The sequence below is a fragment of the Bombina bombina genome, chromosome 10 (assembly GCF_027579735.1).
Source record: "Bombina bombina isolate aBomBom1 chromosome 10, aBomBom1.pri, whole genome shotgun sequence".
Lineage (NCBI taxonomy): Eukaryota > Metazoa > Chordata > Amphibia > Anura > Bombinatoridae > Bombina > Bombina bombina.
Genome location: NC_069508.1, coordinates 29,918,314 through 29,945,813, shown reverse-complemented (window position 1 = coordinate 29,945,813; position 27,500 = coordinate 29,918,314). Strand labels below are relative to the sequence as shown.

The following is a 27,500-nucleotide window of genomic DNA, read 5'->3' as shown; positions in this document are numbered from 1 at the left end:
GGTGGGGTTGGGTCCTCTATAAATTAATTATAAAGGGATTGAGATTTATATACAGTATATACACAGTCATATGCAAAAGTTTAGGCACCCCTGACAATTTCCATGATTTTCATTTATAAATAATCGGTTGTTTGGATCAGCAATTCATTTTGATCTATCAAATACCAGAAGAGGAAACAGTAATATTTCAGTAGTGAAATTAGGTTTATTGGATTAACCAGAAAATGTGCAATATGAAATTAGACAGGTGCATACATTTGGGCACCTTGTCATTTTGTTGATTTGAATACCTGTAACTACCTATGCACTGATTAATTGGAACATACAATTGGTCTGGTGAGCCCATTAAGCCTTGAAACTTCATAGACAGGTGCATCCAATCATGAGAAAGGTATTTTAGGTGGCCAATTGCAAGTTGTTAAGCTGTCAGTGTCCCTCTGTGAGGAAATAGTGAGGAAATGGAAGACCACAGGCACAGTTCTTGTTAAGGCCAGAAGTAGCAGTCCAAGTAAAATATCGTAGAGGCAAAGAATGGTGAGAACGGTCAAAAACAGCACACCAGACCACCTCCAAAGACCTACAACATATCTTGCTGCAGATGGTGTCACTGTGCATCGTTCAACAATTCAGCGTATGGGAGAGTGATGCAGAAGAAGCGTTTTCTGCACACACGCCACAAACAGAGTCGCTTGAGGTATGCAAAAGCACAGTTGGACAAGCCAGCTTCATTTTGGAAGAAGGTGCTGTGGACTGATTGAAACAAAGATTGAGTTATTTGGTCATAACAAGGGGCGTTATGCATGGCAGCAAAAGAATGCAGCGTTCCAAGACAAACACTTGCTAGCCACAGTAAAATTTGGTGGATGTTCCATCATGCTGTGGGGCTGTGTGGCCAGTGCCGGTACTGGGAATCTTGTTAAAGTTGAGGGTCGCATGGATTCCACCCAATATCAGCAGATACTTGAGAATAATGTTGAGGAATCAGTCACAAAGTTGAAGTTACGCCGGGGCTGGATATTTCAACAAGGCAACGACCCCAAAACACTGCTCAAAATCTATCTGGCATTTATGCAGAGGAACAATTACAATGTTCTGGAATGGCAATCCCAGTCCCCAGACCTGAATATCATTGAAAATCTGTGAGATGATTTGAAGCGGGCTGTCCATTGCTCAGGAACCATCAACTGAACTGGAGATGTTTTGCAAGGAGGGAATGGTCCAAAATACCTTCATCCAGAATCCAGGCACTTATTACCGGGCTATAGGAAGCGTCTAGAGGCTGTTTTTTCTGCTAAAGGAAGCTCTACTAAAAAAAATTGCGATATTTCTGTTGGGGTGCCCAAATTTATGCACCCTGTCTAATTTCGTTTTGATGCATATTGCACATTTTCTGTTAATCCAATAAACCTCATTTCACTACTGAAATATTACTGTGTCCTTCAGTTATTTGATAGATCAAAATTAAATTGCTGATCCAAACAAACACATTTTTAAAAATGAAAATCATGGAAATTGCAAGGGGTGCTTAAACTTTTGCATACGACTGTATAATAATATATATATTTTTCTCTTTACATTAAAAAATAAATATATATATATATATATATACATACACATACACACACACACAGATATATACAGAAGAGAAATTCTGTACTAATGTTTTGCCTGCACCCTGGTGGATGCCCTTTAAGTGAGAGTGCGCTTTTCCTGCTCTATTATATATATATATATATATATATATATATATATATATATATTATATATATATTATATATATATATATATATATATATATATATATATATATATGAGTCGCAAAGTACAACCCTTAAAGGAATATTCTAATGCAAAAACAAAAATGTAATCAATTAACATACATAATTAACAACTAGGTAAAGTCTCACTCAGGCATGGCTTTCCTACTTGTATAAAGGGGCAGTAAAAGTTTGAGATTTTTATATAAAAATGTTTAATGAAACATCTTTCCAATATACTTGCATTCTTTATTTTGCCCCTTTTTCATGTTAATATAGCTATGACCATTATGAATTTTCTTATTTTCAAAACTTAAAAAGGGAAGCCTACTGCCTCCTCAAGGCTAACCCTGATCTCTATCTTTCCCTGGCTGGCTTTAGCTAATAACCACAAACAATACATATTATATTAACATCATTACAATGACTAGCCTTGTTGGCTGTAGACTCAAGCCTGGATTGGACTCCTCAAATAAGAAAATTGGGGTAGTGGGAGGAGTTTGGCTTTTGAAAAGAATTAGCTAAATGGATTTTAGTTTGTTATAAAAATGTTTAGACATGACCGATATATTATTCTACAGAAACAGAGTTGTATTTCTTTTTTTACTGTACCTTTAACACCTTTGTTGGTGGGGGGGGGGGGGGGTTAAACACACAGAAATTTAGACTCATTAAAAAAAAAATGAAGTCTTAACTCAGTATAGGCAGGAAGAAAATATAAAAGTGCAGAAGGGTTTTCAATTGGCCTTCATGAAGGTTTGTGCATTATCCAACAAAGGGGTCAGTTCTAGTATGTTAGACTCGCCACACAAACCATTTTACGCTCTTTGGAGTTTGTTTCTTTCAAGAGACTGATACAGAAAACGTTTCCAGATTTGTAAATATGTTACACTGATACTTTGTTTTACCTTTGATCTGATATTTTGATTTATTGTGTTAACTTTTCATCACTTTTGGTATTTGGTTTATATTTTTGGATTGTCCCCACCCCCCTATTAGTCTATCAAACTAGTATTTTGTTAAACTTTCTTACTGGATTTCCAAAATCAAGGCCTTTCCAATTCATTAGAAAAGCATTAAAAGGGACAATATACACCAATTGGCATTAACTGCATGTAATAGACACTACTATAAAGACTAATTTGCACAGATACTGATATAAAAATCCAGTATAAAAACCCTTTAAAAACTTACTTAGAAGCTCCCAGTTAATCTCTATTTAAAAAGTAGCTGGAACACCCAGGGCAAGTGGGAAATATCAGCCCCTCCCCTGCATATGAAAAGACCCTTTACACAAACAGGAGCAAGCTGGAGTAGGTATACGTCAGTATTCTCCTAAAACTTTGGGGCTTGGTTAGCAGTTGGAAATCAGAGAAATGTTATTTAAAAGTAAGCAAAACTATCCATTTAAAAAAAATAAATAAAAAAAAAACACCCTTTATGGGCTATATAAATAGATCATCTACAAAACATTTATGCAAAGAAAAAAACGAGTGTATAATGTCCTTTTAAGGAACCCATTTATGAATTGAGTTGACCTTTTGTTTGCACTTGGTTAAAGGGTCAGTAAAAGTATAAATTAACATTTTTGATTCAGATAGAGCATGTAATTATAAACAATTTCAAATTTACAATTAGTTATCTAATTTGCTTTGTTCTTTTGGTATCCTTTGTTGAAGCACAAACCTAGGTAAGCTCAGAAACAGGGAATGCACTTACTGGGAGCTGATTGGTGGGTGCACAAATATATAGCTCTTATCATTGGCTAACCTTATAGGTTCAGCTAGCTCCCAGTAGTGCATTGCTGCTCCAACAAGGAATACAAAGAGAATGAACAGATTTGATGTAAATTGCAAAGCCATTTAAAAACTGTATGCTATATCTGAAGCATGAAAAAAAACTGTCATATACCTTTAACTATGTATTTAACCTTTTAGTTACACAGCTTTGAAAACCAATTTGTTTGATGTGAAGCAGCATCTTATATGCTTTCCTTCTGTTTTTATGTTAATGTTAGTGTGGTCCATAGGGGGAGCATTTTTTATTCACTGAGGGGATTATCTTTATCAGCCACTGAGCTGTCTGTCCCTAGGGTTCATTTGTGCAGAAACAAACTTCAAGTTATTTTCAAAATGAATTTAAACAGCTTTTTAAATTTGTTCCATTGTTGTTCTTTCAATGTAATACGAACAAGTTGTGTGTCCCTTTAAAACTGTTTAAAATGGTTTTGAAACTAAAAGGAATTGTATGTTTGTACACAACAGATAATGAAGGCTCAGTTAAGAATACAAATCATGCTACAAACAAGGAGAAGAAAAAAAATATTTTAACATCCCTTATAAATTTAAGAAACAAAATTGGCACCAATCTCTGCTTCAAGAAATATGAAACCCAATATGTTTCTTTCCTAATTCATTAGAGCAATCTTATTTTAAACAACTTTCTAATTTGCTTCATATATAATTAGCTTCACTCTCTTGGTATCCTTTGTTGAAAAAGCATACTAGGTAGGTCCAGGAGCTGCTGATTGGTGACCTGCACATTTAAGCATCCCATCATTGGTTTTCCGATGTGGTCAGCTAGCTCCCAGTAGTGCATTGCTGCTCTTTCAATAAATGATATCATGAGAATGAAGCAAAATTAAAGGGATAGTAAACCCAATTTTTTTTCCTTTCACGATTCAGATAGAGCAGCAATTTTAAGCAACTTTCCAATTTACTTCTACTATCAATTTTTCTTTATTCTCTTGGTATCTTTATTTGAAAAAGAAATAATGTAAGCTTAGGAGCCAGCACATTTTTAGTTCTGCACCCCTCGGGTAATGCTTGCTGATTGGTGGCTACACCAATTCAGCAAGCTTCTACCCAGGTGCTAAACAAAAATGGGTGACTCCTAAGATTAAATTCATGGCATTTCAAATAAAGATACCAAGAGAAACAAATAAAATCTGATAATAGGAGTAAATTAAAAGTTACTTAAAATTGCATGCTCTATCTGAATCATTAAAGAAAAAATTGGGGTTAATATCCCTTAAATAGAAGAAAATTTGAAAGCCTAAAACTGTACCCTCTATCTGAACCACGACAGAAAAAGTTTGGGTTTAATGTCCCTTTCAGCAAATAATAGAGAGAGTGTGATTTCAAGATTAATTGACATATGTAGCTCTGAAAATCTGGAACTTCAGTTTCTAATTATGGACAATAAAATTACTGAAGATAACCAAAAATCCATTTTTTTCCCGCGTTTAACCAAACCATGGTTTGTAACTCCAGCAAGGTACTTTATAAATTTGTGCCGTACCTCCATATCAGAAATATCATAAAAAAGTACTGTAGCTTTAAAACCACCATGTAAACAATAGCATTAAATCTTTTATTATTTAAATACACCATACTAGGCAAAGTCTCTGAAAATATCACAAATAAAAGATTTTCTTCAATTAGCAAGTGAAAAATTTCTACACAATAGCAGTCTTTCTCCTCTTCCCTTTTTGTTTTTTTTGCAACGGGAAGAAGAAACAGTAGACAAAAAAATAAAAATAAATATAAAAACAAACAAAAAAACATATACATGCATACATTCATAGTATTTTACAGAGATACAATAAAAGTGTTGTGATAGAGTACCACAAAAGCTACAACTTCTTTTTTATCTTATGTTCAGTTTGATTGAAAACATTTTTCCTTACAACACGCAAATATACAAAGAGCAAGATGTTGTAAAGGTAAAACGCAGGGTGCAAACGTTGGCCAGTGCCCTGCTAATTGGTAATGAGGGTAAAAAGCAGTTTGGAAACGCTTCTTGTAATTAGATTCATCAGTCATTCCCCACCCCCCCCCAAAGATGTCCTCTGGCGAATCTCTCTTTTTTTTCCTTCTTCTTCCAAAAGTCTCCCATTAGCCCAGGTTCATGGAGTCCTTAATGTCCGTCTTCAGTCATTTTAATACACCAATAAATGTGGAAAGGACAATCAAGAACAGAGAAGGTGCATGGTATGAAGCTGGCACTGTTGCTAGCTACAAAAAGGTGACTGGTCTAGCAGAGATATGTAGGATCCATCCGCGATGATTAGAATTTGAGATGAAGGCACGCATTCTGTTTTATTCTGACGTTTTAACAGACCTGAAACAAACAAAAAGGACAGGCACATATTTAATAATCACAGTACTACAAGAAAAAGAAAATATATGGCAAATCTGCACAGTGTTTTCATTAAAAGCATAGCCGGCACCATAGATAACTCAGGAATGCAGCGGTTGGAACATGATGAATACATAGACTAGGTCAGGTGAGGATTCATTAAAGTTTGTGTGCAATGAAGAGAAAAAACAAACAACTCTCCTGGCAGGTGATTTTTTTTTATACCCTTTCACTGCCACAAGAATAGAGCATGGATTGATTTGATTGTTGCAAATGATACCAGCACAATAAATGCTACAGCTTGAGGTAGCAATGTCAATTAACCGCTTAGTGAAGGAAGTTGTCCGTTAGCTTTCTCTTGCATCCACAACTACAGTATGTCCCTATATATCTGTCTTCAAATGGGTGTCTGGTGCAGCATTGTGGTACAGAGAGGTCATGGGTATAAGATCTCTACTTAAAAGGAACAGTCAAGATATTAAACTTTCATGATCCAGATACGCCATGCAATTTTAAAGAACTTTCCAATTTACTTTATCAGCAAATTTGCTTTGTTCTCTTGGTATTCTTTGTTGGAAGCTAAACCTAGGTAGGCTCAAAATGATTGAAGCCGTTGAAGTCTGCATCTTTTCTCAGTGCATTTTAATAAGCTTTTCCACCAGTTAGACAATGCTAGTTCAAGTGTGTCCTATAGATAACATTGTGCTCACTCCTTTGGAGATTATTTATGTGTTTACACTAATTGGCTAAATGCAAGTCTGTCAAAAAGAACTGAAAAGGGGGGCAGTCAGCAGGGGCTTAGATACAAGGTAATCACAGAGGTAAAAAAAAGTATAACTGCTGGTTATGCAAAAATGGGGAATGGGTTAAAAAGGGGATTATCTATCTTTTTTAAATAAAGATTTTCAAGTAGACTGTCCCTTTAAAAGGAAAAAAAAAAGGAAATTTCAGGATGCAGGCACAGAATACCATTCTAATCAGTTTGAACTAATTTTCATACATGCTAATACAATTTAACTTGTTACAATAAAACATAATATGCAATTAGTAATTAGCAAATGTTTATCTGGGCATTCGTTTGGTCATTCAAATGTTTCTATTCAAGGAATGTCAACTATTTAATACTAAATAATAATATTCAAAAGTTACATTTCAAAATGATTCCAGGAGATATAAACTTTTCTATTGCAAAAAAGCAAACAAACAATATACTAAACAAACACACAACCTTCATTTAGGAAGTAAAGTGACAATGTGCCCGAGCATTCATCCCTACATATGATGCCCATATAATCATGCAAGGTCTGGCCAGAAATTGCTGACCCAGCACTTCGCTCCTGTAGCCTCAGCAGAGACAAGGGAGGGGTTAGGTGAATGCCTGGGTGCTGACTTTGAGGAAAGCTGCAATTATCTCAGAGCTTATTGTTCTAGAAGCCCTCCAGGGCTAATTAGTAACTATTCCGATCAGGAAGAACAATACAGCTCTGAAAAGCAGATCAAGTATACAAATTTGAACAGCAGTTTTTTTTTTCTTTCAGTCCGGATATCTTATGCAATATATATATATATATATATTTAATATATATAAAATATATATATATATATAAAAATATAAAATATATTAAAATATATATATAAAATATATATAAAATATATATAAAATATATATATATATATATATAAAATATAAATATATATATATATATATATAATATAAAATATATATATATATATATATATAAAATATATATATATATATAAAATATATATATATAAAATAATAAAATATATATATATAAAATATATATATATATAATATATAAAATATAAATATATAAAATATATATATATAAATATATAAAATATATATATAAAATATTAAATATATAATATAAATTATTAAAATATATAAAAAAATATATATATATCTATATATATATATATATATATATATATATTATAATTATATATAACCTGGTTGTAGTTCTTTCTGCCCAATTGTGCTCTTTCACAGAGGGAAAACTTTCCTGTAGTATATCAGTCTGATCCCGCCGACATGGGTCAGTCCAGCCCTGAAATACCAAGCAATTCTCCTCCTGAACAAGGAACATGACAACCCCAGACGATAGTTTCGGCCCTCCTTTGGGCCTCGTCAGTGAGGTGCAGCCACATTCCTCTAAGCACATGATTGGGCAAGGAGTCACGTCTGGTTTCACCCATCACCCTTAGGGATATATATTTATATATATATATATATATATTATATATATATATATATATATATATATATATATATATATATATATATATACACACATACATACACACACATATAATATATATATATATATATATACATACACACATTAATTAATGATTCAGCTAGTAGTAAAAATTGTAAAGCTGTTTTAAAATTGCATGCGCCATTATCTAATTTGCTTCATTCTCTTCAGCTAGCTCCCAGTAGTGTATTGTTGCTTCTTCCTCAAAGGATAGCAAGAGAATAAAGCAAATGTGCTAATAGAAGTAATTTGGAAAGTTGTTAAAATGATATTTTCTGTCTGAATAATAAAGTGATGTTTTTTGAACTGCAGTCATTGAGTAACTGTCATCTTTGAATTACTGTTATAAACTTCTAGGATAATATTAATTAAATGGAGTTCCTATCTCCCCCCAACTCACAAAATACTCACTTTTGAGCTTATTAAAGTGGTAGAGCAAAGAGCTTCAATTCCAAGCGCAATTGCTCTACGTAATACAACAATTTGGCTTGTCCAGAACAAAGCAGTCAGGGAGCTTATTTAATAACGAGAATACAACGTCCTCTAGTAAGGACACATGAAACTTTAATTATTAAAAAAAAAATGAGAAAATGACACAAATTTTATACCCCACCCTAAGAATAGGCAGCAAGTGACAGATACATGCTATGTAGCAGAGAACATTATTATATATATATATTATATATATATATATATACACACATATACACCACACACACTAATATATATATATAATTTATATACACACACACACACTAAATGCTGATTGCATTGTACAGGTGAGCCATCGTACCCTAACCACTCCTCTTTTCAAACAAAGCTATAACAAAGCATTTAATTAGCAAGTAAAACAAACACTTGGAAATGCTATAGCCTTACAGATGAATGTGTGTGTAACTAACACAATACACCAGGCACATGCAGCGTCTATTTTATTTCATTAGATTTATCCCCCCCCCCTTCACGATTACTTAATCCCAAAGTTGGCAGTCAGTTATAATCCTGTAATGATTGTTTGCAAGGGGTACTATATAGATTTCAGAAGAACTTCTAGTGCTTGGTTTCAGGAATTAGCACCATCAGTGTAAAACAGCTGAAAAAGCGAGGAATATTTACTATACTGATTCTATTAAAGCGACAGTAAAAAATATTTTGTGCTTTTCCTGCATTTCCATGGGGGGGGGGGGACAAAGTGTTATGCCCCCTTAATGATTAGGAAAACTAATTTGAAAGCTTTTGCAAGGTACACTATTGATCGTGGCAGTAAGGGAGAAGCTGTATGTAACTTTGTTCATTACTCTAGGCAAATCGCTCTAATATGTAGCTAAATCATGCAATATGGCGCATTTTGAACTATGCTTCGGTTACAGAAATTGCTTTTGAACTTTTCTAGGTTGCTTGCAAAAAAGTAAAAGTATGCCATACTATCTATTGGGCTCAATGTACAAACCATTGGATGCTGCTTTCAAGCTCATGCAATCCTGCTTTCCATAATGTAAGAAGCAAAGGCCATTTGACTGATCCTTTTTACCCTCTACACCTGGTTTCTCAACAGCCGGGCCGTGATAGCCCTGCTGGTGGGCCCCGACCTGTCATGCACCACTGCACACCAGGGGCAGACTGAGACCAATCAAGGCCCCAGAAACACTCTCTCACACTGAATATATATATATATATATATATATATATATATATATATATATATATATAACTATAATTATATATATATATACTACACATACACACCACATTATACAAAGAGAAAGGAGAAGTGGCACACACCAACACGACAGCCACCTGGTGCACTGCAGGAAAGTTCAACGTACATGCACAGTCCAGATACACACCGGCGACGGTGTTTATGGTGTATCCGGAAGAAAGCAGGGCAACACAGGAAGTTTGAACAGCAAGCCTTTTAATCCATCAAAGGTTTAAAAAGGAGGGCGTTAGCCCATGACGTTTCAGACTAAACTATATATATTCCTGAACATGTCTAGCTAAAAATGTACGGGCCCTTGAGCTCACGTTGGTTTGAGAACCCACTGCTCTACACCACAGTGAGGCAATGGAGATAAATACCTGAACACCTTTGGTGTGGATTGACAGGTTGTGCATAGCAGGGGGGCAGTGTTGCACAAGAAGTCCATGTGCAATAGCAGGGGGGCGCAGTGTTGCACCAAGAAGTCCCATGTGCAAATAGCACTTTTTTTTTTTTTTAACGCCACTACAGTCTACGTTGGTAATTAGGTCTGCACTTTATTGGTCTGTTAGACATACTTTTGGGGGTTGTATAGACTACTAGCCTAGGATATTTAATAGCTGGTTATTGAAAAACAAAACAAATAGTGTGCACAAATATTACTTTATAAAAAAATAATATATTCTTAGTTAGTTACTGATAAACAAAAACAATGTGCTCCAACTACTGCATAAACAAAAAATAAAAGCAAACATTGATAGATAGGCATTGTAAAAATAACTGAGCAAGTAACACTTGCTTAACCCTTTTCCGTGGGGGCTTATTTGTAAACAAACAAGTAAAAGTTTAAATCACACGATGCGTTCATGCGATCGTGAAATTCTATGATGGGATCAGGTCTAAGGGGAGTGACTATGACTCTAGGCACGCCCTGCAACCTGCAAAACCCCAGTTAGGAAGCAGTTTTGGCTTTAGTACAGATAGGAGGTTCCATGCGAGTCCTAATGGCACTAAAGCCGGGGTCATGGAACGTCCTAAGGGCGTGAAGGGAGTCTAAAATAAAAAACACTTTTTAAATTTTGTTTTTATCTAATTTTCTCTATTTTCTCTGGTATCCTTTGTTGAAAAGCATACCTAGGTATGTTCAGGAGCAGCAATGCAATACTGGAAGCTAGCTGCATCTATATGCCATTTGTCACTGCTCACCTGAAATGTTCAGCTAATTACATACAGAAAGAGAAGCAGTCTGCAAGGAACAAACAATAACTAAGTGCCTTGTTCTATGGCCCGGTTAATCCACCTGGGGAGCAGCTTCTTTTAGCTAATTGTGCCTTTTCACATATAAGTATAATCAGTCTTATCCTGCCTAACATGGCCCAGTCCAGCCCCTAAAATACAGGCAATTTCCATCTGAACAAGGGAAATTCACAACCCCAAAATTATAATTTCAGCCTTTTGGCTTCAGTGACTTGTTCTATGGCCCTGGCAGTAAGGAGGGACAAGCAAGGACGTTTTTTTTCTTTTTCTAGCTTCTGTTCTAAGCCCAGTTGAGTGTGTCTCTCTATTTTAATGTTTTGCATGCAAATACTCTTTGGTTTCCCCTTTACTCTTAGGGAGACACGACATGTACTCCTTGCCCAATGTGCTTAAAGGGTTATGGCTGCACCTTACTCAAGAGTTCCAAAAGGAGGGTGAAATGTACATCTGGGGTTTGTTGTTTTCCCTTGCTTCAGAGGAGAATTGCCTGGTATTTTGGGGCTGGACTGTTCATTTGATATGATCAGACTGATGTGCTTCAGGAAATGTCTCCTTTGTGAAAGGCATTGGGGCCCATTTATCAAGCTCCGTATACAGCTTGTGGGCCCGTGTTTCCGGTGAGGTCTTCAGACGATTTGGTCGAATGACACCTCTCTGATTGGCCGCGAAAGTCAAGCAGGGGGGCGGCGTTTGCACCAGCAGCTCTCTGTGAGGTGCTGGTGCAATGTTAAATGCGGAGAGAGTATTGCTCTCCGCATTCAGCGAGGTCCTGCAGATCTAATCCGCACTACCTTTGATAACTAGGCCCCCCCATACGTGTGCTAAAAGGGATTGTACAGTAGGCGTAAGGAGAGACTAAGCAAGGAGGATTTTTCTAGCTTCTGTTCTAAGCCAGTTGAGTGAGTCTCTCTATTTTAATGTTTTGTATGCAAATACTTTTAGGTCTCCCTAAGACAAAAAAAGGGTAAACCAGACATGGACTCCTTGGCACACATAGCTAGAGGGCTGCAACTGCACCTCACTGACGATGGCCCGATAGAGGCTGAAACATACGTTTGGGGTTTGTTGTTTTTTCTCGTGTTCAGTGGTGGAATTGCCTGGTATTTCGGGCTTGGACAGTCATTTGACAGGATCAGACAGATATGCACCCAGGAAATGTCTCCTTTGTGAAAGGCAAAGTGTACTAAAAGGGATCGTACCCTGGGGGTTAGAAGGACTAAGCTAGGAAGTTTTTTCCTAGCCTTTCTGTTCTAAGTCTAGTTCAGCTGTGTCTCTCTTTCCTAATGCTTTGTATGCTCAGCTAGCTCCCAGTAGTACCCTTGCTGCTCCTTCAACAAAGGATACCAAGAGAATGAAGCACATTTGATATAGAAGAAATTTGGAAAGCAGTTTTAAAAAATTACTCCTCTATGAATCATGAAAGAAATGTTGGGGTTTCATGCCCCTTTAATTAGAAATCAAGGCAATTACACAATTTCACTAGTGTTCTGTTTTTATTCAAGGTCTTTTCTACATAGGAATAAAACTAGTACTGAAAAAGCTTGGTGTTATTCATAAACATTTCAAATCCTTGCTCACTTGCAATTTTTACTTTTTTATATTATTTATATAGAATAAGCCTTTAAAAGGGACATTAAACACTTTGACTGATTGTAACATTAAAATGTAATTGCCGCTTACACCGCATTCATTTTTATGGATTGTGCTACATTTAATTGTTTGAATAAAGCTTTGTTTTTACAGAATCCTCAGCTGGTTCTACAACTTTCTTTTTGGACTATTTATAACTGTCCCCTATTTGGCCACAGCAGAGAAGGCGGCTCCCATTGGTTTTATAGACACTAAAACTTTGCACTTATTTTGTCAATATTTAAACAGCTAATGAAACCTTTAAAAAAATACATCTGCCTGCTATTTCTCAGACTAATCCTTTTCTTTGAATGCATCATTCTATCTTGCATTTAATGTCCCTTTTAAGCGCTTGGTATTTCTTGATACCCTGACCATATCAGAGTTATAGCAAAAAAACATTGTGAGAAGTGTGAAAATTCTTGTTTAATTGTGGCCCTTATGGATTTTCATAATTAGACCTCATATGTATTCAGACATAAAATACCTCTTTATAAACATAGAAGTGTTATAATAACAGCCCATCTTTTTTCTGATCTCATTTACGTTTCAGTAACACGAGATGGGATGATGTATTTAAGTTTTCCGTATGTGCCTTATTTAAAAAAATAATTATATATATATATATATATATATATATATATATATATATATATATATATATATATATATATATATATATATACATATACACACATATATACATATACATGTATATATATATATATATATATATATATATATATATATATATATATATATACATACACACACATATATATATATATATATATATATATATATATATATATGCTGGATTTATCAAGGTGTAATGTAAAAAGCGACACATGTTAAATTAATTAACTTTCTATGGTGACCCAACAACAGAAGCTACTGAAGTATGCACTTTTTGTTGGATTGCAATAAACTCAGTGCAGTGTGATTGCCTGAGTTAATGATGGAAAAGTCAATATACTATCAGAGCTGATGGAAAAATCTATCACCAATTTCAAATTAAAATTCATATGTGGTCAATAGATTTACTATCCATGCAACGTGGCACTGTAAAGAGTAAATGAATCAATGTCATCAATACATAATCAGTATGAAATATGATGTGAATAAAATTATGTGCTACAGTCGTTTTTTTTTCTGTGTGGAATGAACAGGACTTCAGTGAAGGCTGACAGTAATTGTTACAAATTAGTACACAGCAGTTATCAAAATTCACTCACTAGAATAGCAATAAGACCTTATTAGGAAAATGAAAAATAGATCTTAAAAAATTACTTGCCAGAAAAACTGTAGATCCAAACATAGTTCTGAAAGCATGGAGTACTTACATTATATTATATTAAAGGTTAGAATTGTATCTATCAGGGATGTGCTAGGCACCTTAGCTGCAAATACACGGAGAGAGGCAGCTACTGGCTCAGTCGTCTCCTCGATATGTGCAACAACGTAGAAGGTGATCATGTATGGAGTGTGTGTATCTGAGTCTATGTGCAGTGTCTGTGTCTTTGTTTCCTGTCGGTGAGTTTTTTTTTGAGGTGTGTCGTGAGTATTTCTGAGTGTCTGTTAGCGAGTACGTTTCTGGGTGTCTGGATATTTCTGTGTGTCTATGAGTGTGTGTGTACCTTTCAAGTGTATCTATGAGTGCTGTGGTGTACCTTTCAATGTTTTGATTTGTGTGTATCTAATGAGTGTATGTGTGCCTTTCAATGTTTGTTTGTGTGCGTCTATGAGTGTGTGCGATCTATGAGCTGTGTTCTGAGTGTTTATGCAGACTTTTAAGTATCCAACAATTGAACCTCTATTGTGTTCATTGTGTGTTTATCTGGCTCTGATACTAGACAGTGCTTCACCAGCCACTGACCCTCACCGCACGTCCACTGAACAGATCTATCTCTAAAAAATTAAATACATAAACACACAGTTGTAGAAATTTTCAATTATTCAAAACTATAAAATAAAAAAAAACTGCAACTGATCAGTCAGAAATTAGTTGCCGCCATTGAAGTTACTCAGAACTTTTGTCTACTGACAGCTTTTTTTTCTGTGGCATAGGTATGTACATAAATATGTACAGATGATAAATAATATAGAAAATAAACACAAACATATTGAGAAGTATTGCAATGGTGAATTTACACAGATAAACTTTAATAATAATGTTAGCGTTTACCCCTACAGTGCATGTTGCGCTTGGTTTGCAAGACAATGCACTGTATTATAGGGGAAGATGAACAACATAGTAAAGTATATAAAAGTATGTATATAATCATGTGTGCACTGCATGCATATCTTTTTAATGCAATACTGGGAATTTATTATTCATTTGAGGGTGACAAGTAGGGTAAACAAACTAAAAGTAGTAGGACGATTCCACAAGAGCTAGCACTTAAAAAAAAATAGAAAATATATATTCCAGTGATTAACATAAGACTCATCCATGAACAGCAGCTGATAACTAAGCACATAATAGCCATGGAAATATAATGCTGGAAGATAATGGTGTCAATTAGCCGTATGAAAAGCTTATTAATAATACGCAAGTATTCACCTTCTGGTCTGGCAGGAGTGGATTGCTCTGAAGTGAATTCAAATGACCAATTGATGATTGCTGTAGGGTCTATTCATGTTACAGAATAAACTGCCATTGATGTAGTGAAAACGGTCTCAGGGACAAGACGATTTCCGACAGGTAGAGCATGTGAAACACTGCTCGGCCAGCAATTAGGGAAACAAAAAGGATAAAATATATTAAACAAGAGAAGAATATTCATTACCCTAAGCAAAAATGTATTACGGTTCGGGAAACTAAGGGAGGATTTAAAAAAAGGGCAACATTTTTAGATTTGAGCTAAACAGGGAGTTTAGCAGACATGTTTTATATGAACATATGCATGCCCATAAACGTGTGTGTGTGTGTTTGTGTGTGTGTGTGCTGTGTGGTGTAGTGTGTGTGTGTGTGTGTGTGTGTGTTGTGTGTATATGTATATATATATATATATATATATATATATATATCTATCTGTGTGTGTGTGTACACATGGATAAGAATGGCTGGGGGATAAAAAAAAAAAAAAAAAAAAATAGATATGAATATAGTAGCTGAAACCATTTAGGCAAAAAAAAAATATATAATTTGGGGTTGCATAAGAATTATTCAATTAATTATAAGTTCAACTGTAAAATACAGCAGATATATCTGAGCTCGGTGATTTTTGAGAAAGTGGAATTATTTCCAGAGGGGATTTTTTTTTTTTTTTTTAAAATATATTTACCTTAAGATGATAAACATTTCCTAGTGCTCTCATATAACCAGTTCACTGGCTGGAATTGACTGCCCACAAGCACTGCAAGCGCCACTGTTTCCAAATAACCTGTTAAAATATATACACAAACAGAAATACATTAATACCATCACTATACCGCAACGCAAATGTCTTATTTTGCTACAATAAAAAAGATAAATATGCAACATACTTAAAAAGGGGACAAGTACACCCCCCACAAAACATTCATAGCAGTTTTTTTTCTATCAGCAGAAATATACAACCTCTTATTCACGAGGTGCCAAGAATGAAATTAAAAAAAAAAAAAAAAAACCGACTTACACCTCAAGCAAATACAAAACAATTCTGTTCTACACACACTTTTATCAGATTCCAGGGTTCATCAGAAAAAAGAAAAAAAAAAAAGATACAATTCATGACTGGAGTTTTAAATGCATTGTGTCCTGTGAAATTATATGAAGAACTCTTTTTGTACTGTTAATCATATCTAGTGATATAAGTCATCAAAAGGTTAAGAGGATTTGATTGTATATCTAAGAAGACATCTTGCTCAGTGTATTGAAACCACAGTAAACCTCCATCAGCGCAGGAGTTTCTATTAGAATCACTGCAATACAGCTTGATATATAATGTGCATGGTTAACCTTTTCAATCATAATGTCAACACTTTAGATTTGACTCTGGCTCATCTCTTTCATTCTAACATTCTCTCTCTCTCTTGATATGAAATGCTTGCTCCAACTTCCCTCTATCTGCTCCCTGAGTCCACAATTTAGATTACTTCATCTCTGCTAGCAACAAACTGAATGAAATTTCGATTTGAGCAGAAAGTAATTTACCGGGATCTGGACCCATTTGTCATCATATCTCTCTGGGGTGTTTGCTATATCACCTGCAGTTTTCCTATGCAATCAAATGAGACCACAACATCTGCCATGGGTAGGGGGGGGAGGAAGTGGAGAAAATAAATATCATACATAATTTTCATCATATTTTTAAACACTCTACAAAAAAAAGGGTATACCCTGACTTTAAGAATGACTGCATTCTTCACATAGAGAAAGAACTAAGTTTAATTTAGCTTTGGCACAACACTTCTGATAAGCCAATTAAACAACTTATTTTAGATGGATTCTTTTATTACAAAGCAATAAACTTTACCTCATTATTATTTAAAAAATAAAGTGTTGTAACAATTATTAAACACCATATAGGTAGAGCAGGAGAAAGGGAGGGTTTTAAAAAAAATATGTAATTGTCATGATCACTTCCATGTTAAAAACTTATAATGGATATATATGTAGGAGTTAAACATGAAATGTTTATGTATGTGTGTGTAGATAGATATCTATTGCAAAAATAATTTACACACAAAAAAAAAAAAAACTGCCCCCCCCTTACAATATAGCATTAATTTATATAAAAATGCAATTGCTTAACATTTATATAGTATTAACCCCCCCACAGTGCTGGATAATGCACTGAATGTCTCTCACCAGGGGTTAATACTTAAAGTTCTGTTCTCTCGCACCAGGACCTGATTCTCATTATTGCAATGTTTCCTTCTTAGAATGGGAAATAAAAAAAAATAAAAAAAAACTAATTGCCGAGAGTTTTCTGAATGTTGATCTTGCAGAGGAGGCTTGTCATGTTCAAACTACTAATTTGCTGTCGCCACTTTATTGAAAATAGCCTGTAAGTTGTTATTAAATGTATCGAGACTGAACGACAGGGGAGAGTAGTAAAAACTGCCCCTTAAGATGGCTTTTAATAGGAAGCTCCGAGAAACAAATTTTGCAGCGGCATAGATTTGGAGAGTTCAATCAAACTCCATTTCAAAACCTAATTAGTCTGAAGCACCGGGATCGCACGCTGACACGCTCCTACAGCAATGCACAGGGCCAAGGAGGGGGAGGAGGGGGCCCGTCAATGACGGGTCCCTGCGAAGAGGCATGAGATCCAGTGATGAAGGGAGCCTTGCCACACTGACAGGGCTCGCAGCCTGTACATTCATGTAGCAGGGACCCAGATTAGAGTATTGATGTGATGCCTGAAATAAAACGCATCAGTTTGGAGCGTATACAAAATAGATATGTACAGGGCCTCTTCATTTGGGAAGACTGATGTGATCAGAACCTATATGGCCTCTCTGAAGGTTTGTTGCATCTGAAAGTGGGCATTGAAAAAAGTATGCTAGTGTAAGGGAGCAAAACAAGTGTTTACTGTTGCTTCAATACTTGTAGAGGTCTGTCCCTCTCCACCAACAGTGGGAAATGTCCTCATCAGTTAGAACATGCATAACTCATACTGCTAGTATTAATGCTTGCCAACTAGTTTCAGTTAATATAGCTCTCGTCAGTAATATTTCAATGATAGATATATAGTATATATACATACACACGCACACAACATATAATATATATATATATATATCACTATATATATATATATATATATATATATATATATATATATATATATATATATATATATATATATATACACATATATATATATACAGAGACATTTCTTTTAATGACTGCTTATTTCATTTGTGTGTATGTGTGTTTATGCTCTTCAATATGCAATGTCCCTTTATACTAGGTTGTTTAGGCTCAACAGAAAGAAAGAATTATCTTACTTTGGCTTAGTTTTCTTGGTATCTTTATTGAAAAGCATACTGAGTAGGCTTCTTGGCTAGGAAACTATGCTGCCGATTGGTGGCTGCACATATTTGCTCCATGTCATTGGCATCGTCCTGATGTGTTCCGCTAGCTCCCAGTAGTGCATTGCTGCTCCTTTAATAAAAGATACCAAGAGAATTAAGCAAATCGATAACAGAAGTAAATTGGGAAGTTGTTTAAAATTGTATGCTCTATATGAATCATGAAAGAAAGAAAAATTTGGGTTTCATTTCCCTTTAAAGTCATTTTACTCATTTCAAACTTTTGTTAGCATTGCATTGTTTTGTAGTCCAAGGACATATTACTTGAAAAGCCTTTTAAGTTTATCGTTTCTCTTCAGCTTCAAGCAATAAGATGGTTAAATGAGCTCCTGCCCTAACTGTGTAGCATGTTGCAACTTGCAAGGTCATATTTTTGAGCCTTCAGTTTGCACTCAAGCCTTTCTGGGGCAGTGGAAAAACAAACAAAAAAAGGGGCAAAAAAAAATAAATATTGAAAGCACATTACAACACAACCAAGAAGAATCCATTTTTTTGTTTATTTTTTTAAATGTCCCTTGAATTATCAGGCCCTGCAGGCCAGAGGATAATAAAATATGGCTAAAAAGGGAAAGTCAAACAAACTTCCATGGTTCAAATAAAGCATTTTTTTTTTTCTGTTATTAAATGTACTTCCTTCTTTTGGTATAACGTGTTGAAATGAATACCTAGGTAGACTCAGAAACAGTGATGCACTACAAGGCGATTGGTGGCTACACAATTATGCCTCGTCATTGGCTCACTGGGTGGTGCAGGATTTAAACAACAATATTGTTAATTGCTTTTTGCCTTATTTGGCCTCTTGTGTGGATAGAGGGGGGGGGGGAGGAGTTGATGATAGTCCTTAAGTTTAAACGTCCTTACATTTTTAAAGGTACAGAGATCTGAGATGCTGTGCACAAACCTCTCAGATGAAATAACAGGCCCCATTTATAAAGTTGTGGGCACGTGAGCGGTCTGAAAAGCTAATAATTAGTTACAGTCTTGAGGCCGCTGCTACTTAGCCTCTCCACTACCTCAGTGGTGGCGGACTTAATTCCTCCTGGTAAGGATTGACAGACTCTGCTTGCACACAGTGGACGTGGTTACACAAACAATTACTTGTGCAATGCTGACTGCGGTGATATGAAATCCCAGGCAGACAAGGATCTCAGGCAACTTTGATAAATGGGGACAACTATATCAAATAATGAAACTGAAGTTTCTTAGTTCAACGCAAGTAACTTCTTAGGGCCAGTCTTGCCAGGCAAATGCAGTAATGTGCTCTCAACCACATACCCTCCCAATCTTCTCAAGAACATGCCCATTCAAATGGACTGCACCTGCAGGAAGAGCAGATCTGCTTGTCTTATCCTTCTATACACAAATCTCATTATGGGTGGTGGTTTCATTGAGCAAAACCAGCTATTTCAAGAGCAAGAATAAAAGGAACAATTACCAATACATTTTGAATTTACCCTTTAATGCAATGTGTTGTGTGTGTATTGTGGGTGGAGGAAAAGAGGAGTGATCACAGCTGATTTACTATAATCTCACACATTGTGCTACATAAATGGCTTTACAGACAATGTTGCTAATTATCTAAACGGATCAGCAAACTATATCCAGGTTGGAGAAGTGGGGCCCTATTAAATGATATTGGCACTTTCCTCTTACCTAGGGAGAGGATTGGAAGGTGACATATGAGTTCTTTATGCTGTGATGGTAGGTAGCAAAGAAAAGAAGTAAAAGGGACATGACACCCACATTTTAAACAACTTTCTAATTTACTTCTATTATCCAATTTGTTTTATTCTCCTGATATTCTTTGATGAAAAGCATATTTAGATAGGCTCAGTAGCTGCTGATTGATGGCTGCTCATAGATGCCTCGTGTGATTGGATCACCCATGTGCATTGCTATTTCTTCAACAAAGGATATCTAAAAAATGAAGCAAAATAGATAATAGAATTAAATTGGAATGTTGTTTAAAACTGAATTCTCCATCTGAATCATGAAAGAAAAAGGATTGGGTTTAGTGTCCCTTTAACTCTAACTTAAACTGTCCTGATTCAGATAGAGCAGCAAATTTAAACAACTTTCTAATTTACTTCCATTAACAAAATGTGCAGAATCTTTTTATATTTAGATATTTTGAGTCACCAGCTCCTATTAAACATGTGTAAGAATTCACAGAATATATGTATATCCATTTGTGATTGGCTGATGGCTGTCACATGATACAGTAGGAGTGGAAATAGACTTTAAAATTTGTCAGGAAAAAAAAAAAAAAATCTACTACAAATTTGAAGCTCATACTAAAGTGCTATTGTATTGTCTTTTTATCATGAATTTGTTGATTATGCAAATCTACTGTATTTACCCACTAGCAGGCTAACCTGAGTCAACATGATGATTGATCTGCAGAACACCACAAGAAAGGAAATATAAAAAATCTGTCCCACTTGTGGGAATTGAGGACTTTTGTTTAGAATTTTTTTTTTAATTATTATTATTATAATAGTGTCATATGGAGCTTAATGCTATAGTGACTCTGCTAAATTAAACCTTCATGATTCAGATGGACAATTCAGTTTCAAGATACTTTCCAACTTATTTACATTATCAATTTGTGAACAGCCTTTGTAAATACACACACTTCTACTTTACATGTGCATATGTAGGAGTGGGTGATTGGCTGATGGCTGTCACATGATACAGAGGGCTGGAAATTGAAGTAAATTTTAAAATCTGTGAGGGAATAAATAAATAAATATATATATAGTTAGTGTGTGTGTGTGTGTGTGTGTGTGTGTGTGTGTGTGTGTGTGTGTGTGTGTGTGTGTGTGTGTACACTGCTCATTCAATGCTATTGCATGGTCTTATTATGCACTTGTTGATTATGCCATTTTAATGTATTTAAATTTAAAGCATATAAAAGTTAGCTGTATGTAGGTCCTCCAAGCATAACTGTGATGTTGGTCACTGGATGGTCTTTAGCAGGCATCCTCAAACTTGGCCCTCCAGAGGTTTTGCTGGCTGAGCATCATGGGAAATGTAGTTCCATTCTTGATGTTGATGGGTACTGTGTAATATAGATCAGACTTCCACAAACTTGGCCCCTCCATAGGTTTTTGGAACTACATGTCCCATGATGCTTAGCCAGCTGAAGCAAGAAGAATTGTGTTTATGGCCCATATCCTTAATAATAAGTATAGATGCTTTGTTCTGGCCATGACCGCGTAGGTTCAACTTTTTTCTGGCCTTTTACAGCAAATAATGAAATATATATCAACAGAACAAAGATTAATTAAGTTATCCAGGAAAACAAAACCACTTGTGCCCATTTACCCGTCCATTTCATGCTTCAGTTTGTACCCACAAAACAATATGGTGACCCCTTCACTCAAAAAGGCATTTTTCATAGCTTTTTTTTCCCATCCATTTTACTTTCTATAAAAACAGTTCTTTCAAATTCCCCAGATGATACGTCACCTACAAATCAGGTGCAACATGTATGAGACCAAAATGCTTGTACGTATGCAAGACCAAGTGATAAGGAGGAAAAAGGACTGACGTCAGGATTCCACAAAATATTAATTTTTATATTAGGAAAATTAGAAGATTAATGTAACAAAACCAATATGTAGACATTTGGGGAGCTTATAGTATTATAAACCATCTTTTATCAGTACAGGAAAAACCATCAGTCGTTAAACAGCTAAAAAGTAAATAAAGAGTGAAAAACAAGTTTCTATTTTTTGTACAAATTGAAAAACAATTACAGGCTAATGGTTTCCATATTAGGTACCCGAAAAACAGCATTACTTTTCTAATTTCAAACACCATGGTAACAATGCCCCAGGCAAGTTGCTGCAGGTGTAACTTTTATTTGAGAGTCAACCCTTACCAGCCCCCCCCCCCCCCCACCACCACCCCAGATCCGCAATTTATATTTCTGATTCATTACTTCTTTAACACCACTACCTTAATATGTACATTTGCTCTGGATCTTTAAAAAGCTTCTAAGTTTCATATAAAATTTGTCAACCTGTGATGCATAACAGATGATTAAAATGTTTCCTTAGCCCAAAGGAAGACACTTTTGAAAAACTTTGTTTCATCTATAGATTATGTTCAGTTTTCTCTCCCAAAGACATCTCCTAAAATCAACATGTCTTTGTTAAACGTCAAACAATTAACCTTTTACAGTCGTATTGTGAGCAGACAACTAAAGAATGGAATATATATTAAAAGGAGGGCATGTTACATTAATAACAAAGCTGAACAAAGCCAGATGAAACAGCTGTTTTAACTTGCCTTTAGAAAACAGGCAAACAACCCATTAAGAAAGCAAAAATCTCCTCTTTTGTTCCATAACAGTTTGTCATAGCTAAATGAAGCCAACCAGCCTATATGCATGAATTACCTGGATCAGGTTCGGAAGCCACATTAAGACTATTCTGGCCATCCTTTTGCATAAAGATACGGTCAATTTATCCCATATGGCCATCCTATACCTGAAGCAATGTGTAATGAGGCTTCATATTCAGTATAAGGGTTACCTTTCAAACTATGGGATAGATGCTACTCCAGCTGCAAAGCTTAAACACTTGTTTTTTCCCCTTCAGAAATCTCCATTAAAAGGGAACAGTCAACTCCAAAAATGTTATGGTTTAAAAAGATAGATAATCCCTTTATTACCTATTCCACATTTTTGCATAACCAACACTGTTATATTAATACAATTTATACCTCTGTGATTTCCTTGTCTCTACAACTCTTTTGACAGCCCCCTGATCACATGGCTATTTATTTATTATCTGACTTGCATTTTAGCCAATTAGTACTGTGTCAGCCACAACTCCACAGGCATGAGCACAATCTTATCTATATGTTACACATGAACTAGCAGTGTCTTGATGGGAAAAGTAAAAAAAATAATAAATAAATAAATAAAATAAAAAAAGCATGTGATAAAAAGGGACACTGAACCCAAAAAAAATATTTTGTGATTCAGATAGAGCATGCAATTTTAAGCAACTTTCTAATTTACTCCTATTATCAATGTTTCTTCGTTAGCTTTTTTCTTGGTTTAGAACGCTGGACAGCAGTTTTTGATTGGTGGATGAATTTATCCACCAATCAGCAAGGACAACCTAGGTTGTTCACCAAAAATGGGCCGGCATCTAAACTTACATTCTTGCATTTCAAATAAAGATACCAAGAGAATAAGGAACATTTGAAAATAGGAGAATTACAAAGGTGCTTAAAATGTCATGCTCTATCTGAATCACAAAAGAAAAAATTTGGGTTCAGTGTCCCTTTAAAGGGATCCTAAACACCTCGTCATTCAAAAAATCCTCAAAATAAATATAAAGTGTGTGCAGCAACAACCTCCATACTCACAATATAATGTGCATCTGATCTGTTATTATACTATTTAACCCAATGGAACTTTTCTCTGAACTGTAGCCTATGTGTTAGATAGGGAGCCGCCATGTTGTAACGCGCGTTAAGAGGAGATATGCGGTCACGTGATGCGCTCATCTGTGTTGCCGGAAGAGCCTGTGCATAGGAGTTGCGCTTCCTCTCTGACTAAGCAGCAGACCCATAGTACAGGCAGCTTAGACAAAATGAGCGACTGGTTCACACAAGCACCTCTAGTGTACAGCTCAGTGTTCTGTGAAGGGACCTAACTTTGTAAAACAGCGAACCATGTCACTTCCGGTGACGTTTCATCAGCTGTTGCTCTCAGTTTCAGCCTAATACGCATGCACCGGTGAGGGAAAATGTTATTCACAATTGCGTGCTCACTCACAGGGGGGATGATGACGTGAGAACCAAGAATGTGCCCAGCCCTCTTGTCACTGTCTGGAAGCGATCGCCATAGGAGGGGGGAAGATCGCCTTTAGATTTAAAATATTAAGGTAGACATTATTTAAATGCAAAATAGTCTATGCTGTATTGCTCAGTATTGGCAATTATATATGATAGCAAAAGTATGTTGGTTCATTGATGGCAAGTGTTAAAGGTCCCTTTAAGAGGCTGTCTGTAGTGGCTTAGAAACAGGCAGAAATTTAGAAGTTTAAATGTTATAAAGTATATTAATATAACAATGTTGGTTGTGCAAAGCTGGGGAATGGGTAGTAAAGTTATTATCTATCTTTTTAAAGAATAACAATTTTGGTGTTGACTGTCCCTTTAATGGGGACATTAGGTTATAAAGCTTTCTACTGTACACATCACTATGTAAACATTTTAAAATATGTTTTCTATGGGGATGAAAATGGTTAAAGATATTGGTTTTGATTTTTAACAGAAAAGCACATTTGAGTAAAATTGGTATGTGGGATAGAACTTCACTGGTTAATAAGCAAAATGACCACCTTTTTATTGGTAGACAGCGGCAAACCCCATAAGTATAAAATATTTACTTTTTTTACTACAGAAAAAAATAACTCCCTGTAATATTACATTTTAAAAAGGCCTCTTTTTGATGAAACAAAAAATGACCTCTCGACATGCATGTGCAGTCATAAACTTACTGAAAATATTCTCAAAACTATTAAAGCTGTCTGAGCATTTTATATTTTAAACCATTATATAAATCCAATAAACTAAAAACAGGTAGAATGCCCTTCTTGCTATGATGAGAAATAATGTTTTGGTTCTTAACATAGGCCTTGCAACGAGCATGAATACAGCAATATTAGTCATGCGAGCGCATTCACTTCCACTTTAGTTCAATCTCACATGAAAACTGCTATAAAAAGGAACAGTAAAGTCAAAAAGAATCTTTCCAATTTACTAATATGATCCAATTTTCATTGTTCTCACTACCGTTTGCGAAAAAGGTAAGCTGAGGAGTGTGTATGTTTCTTTAACACTATGGCAGCCATGATTGCAACAATATAGAACATTAGTCACAGAGTAACCGTCATCAAAAGAATGAAGCAAACTTGATAATACAAGTACATTGGAAAGTTTTTTTGTTTGTTTTTTAATTGTAGGTTTTGAGTCATGAAAGATTAATTTTGAGTTTACTGCCCCTTTAAAGCAAAATTTTAGCTGGACTACATAGCACCATGGTAGTTTGATATGCAAGGCTTGAAAATGCATATGGTGTGTACACACAAATCACTTAGTGCTGATATTGCTGTTGATAAAAATAATTTTATTTTTTTATTTTATTTTTTAACTGCTATTGTTCTTACGTTTTTCATTAAAATAAATTAATGTGGCTACTGCAGAAAGTTGTGCAGAATCAGACAATTAAAAGGCAAAAAGCACTATAGAATGATTTTTATCTGTGACTTAGTAAAATCTCCAGAGATTGAGAGTGTATTGTGTGCAGTTCTTGATTAACTGACAATAACAGAAACGCTACATTAGAGAGTCAATTCCTGTTTATCAGAAGTCAGCCACTATCACATCTGGACAGAAAGAACTTCCTGAATGCTACTTCAATTCCACTCAAGAAAAAAACAAACACACACACACACACACTTCCAACCAGAACACCAAAAAAAAAACCCCAAAACACACATAATCCCCCCCCAGAGTGACTTCCAACCAGAACACCAAAAAATAAAACAAAAAAACACACACAACCGCCCCCCCCCCCCGAGTGACTTCCAACAAATATATATATATATATAGTTAGTTAGTTCTTTATTCAAATTGAGAGATTGCACACCAGGACTTGACAAGTTTACATCAAGTTTAAAAGCCAGACCAAAAACCTTGCACATTTTTTTTTTTTTTTAGTAGCAAAGTTCATACCCAGTACAAAAAGCTTCCAAGCAAAGCATTTGGTAATAATTATAAAACTTTATTTCTGTTAAATACAGACACACAACTCCATACAATCTGCAAGATACAATACTCCCAATTGTTCTCTCTTAATTGCCTAGATGTTGGTTATCAGTCCTCCAGCATTAAAGGTCATTTCTAGGTTAAAACCAATTTCCCTAATGTTGTCCAGGAAGATATGTTTGCATTTCCCTTTCTCACGCTCCCTTATGTAAGATTGGGCAATTACTTTCATGGGAATGCTAACACATTAAAGTGTATAGCTTGAATATTCAATTATATCATTTTCTAGAAATTGAAAAATCTCAGCGAAGGTAAACCCTTGTAAATTAAGTGAAGTAATTGCTTTTTTACTTGGAGCCAAAAAGGAAGACCGTTTCTGTAACTGTAGCCTTTTTCTGAAAACTTGTTTCGCATAGTTTCTGTGCGGCTGGAGAGTTAATTATCTTACCAGAGGATTGTGCAGGACACTGTTTGATTTAAAAGGCTTGAGGCTTTAGGTGCTCAATTAAGTAGCTATCAGTCTCAGTCTGGACTTTAATGGGCTTTTTTTTCCCTCCTCCAACTCCAGCAATAGGGGAAGAGACACCCCAGGTCTGTCTAATTAAAGCCAAGGGACTGATGACAGAATTGGTTTCAGTTTCCTCTGTTAAGGTCTTCAAACGAGAGGAGATCGTTAATATTTTAGCATTTGGGGAACACAATCAATCACACAAAACAGCAAGACGTGTCTAATATACCAAAACCATTTATAATTACAATCAGATCATTGTTATGTATAGAAAAAAAAAAAAAAGAAAATTACTTCAGCTTAATGCATATAAAATTATATATATATATATATATATATATATATATATATATAAATAAAGCACATTTTAAAATAATATAATATTAGTAGAGTGCACTTTATTTATAGTG

At 35.2% G+C, this 27,500-nt stretch overlaps 1 protein-coding gene across 1 annotated transcript in view; it reads right to left on the bottom strand.

The window, feature by feature from the left end:
- The window catches only part of LMO4 (LIM domain only 4), a 36,428-nt gene that overhangs the window by 1,805 nt on the left and 7,123 nt on the right, over positions 1–27,500 (bottom strand). The window contains 4 exon segments of the mRNA XM_053693110.1: positions 15,328–15,375; positions 15,378–15,485; positions 16,052–16,084; positions 16,087–16,150. Of these exon segments, the coding sequence (XP_053549085.1) occupies positions 15,328–15,375; positions 15,378–15,485; positions 16,052–16,084; positions 16,087–16,150 (253 nt within the window).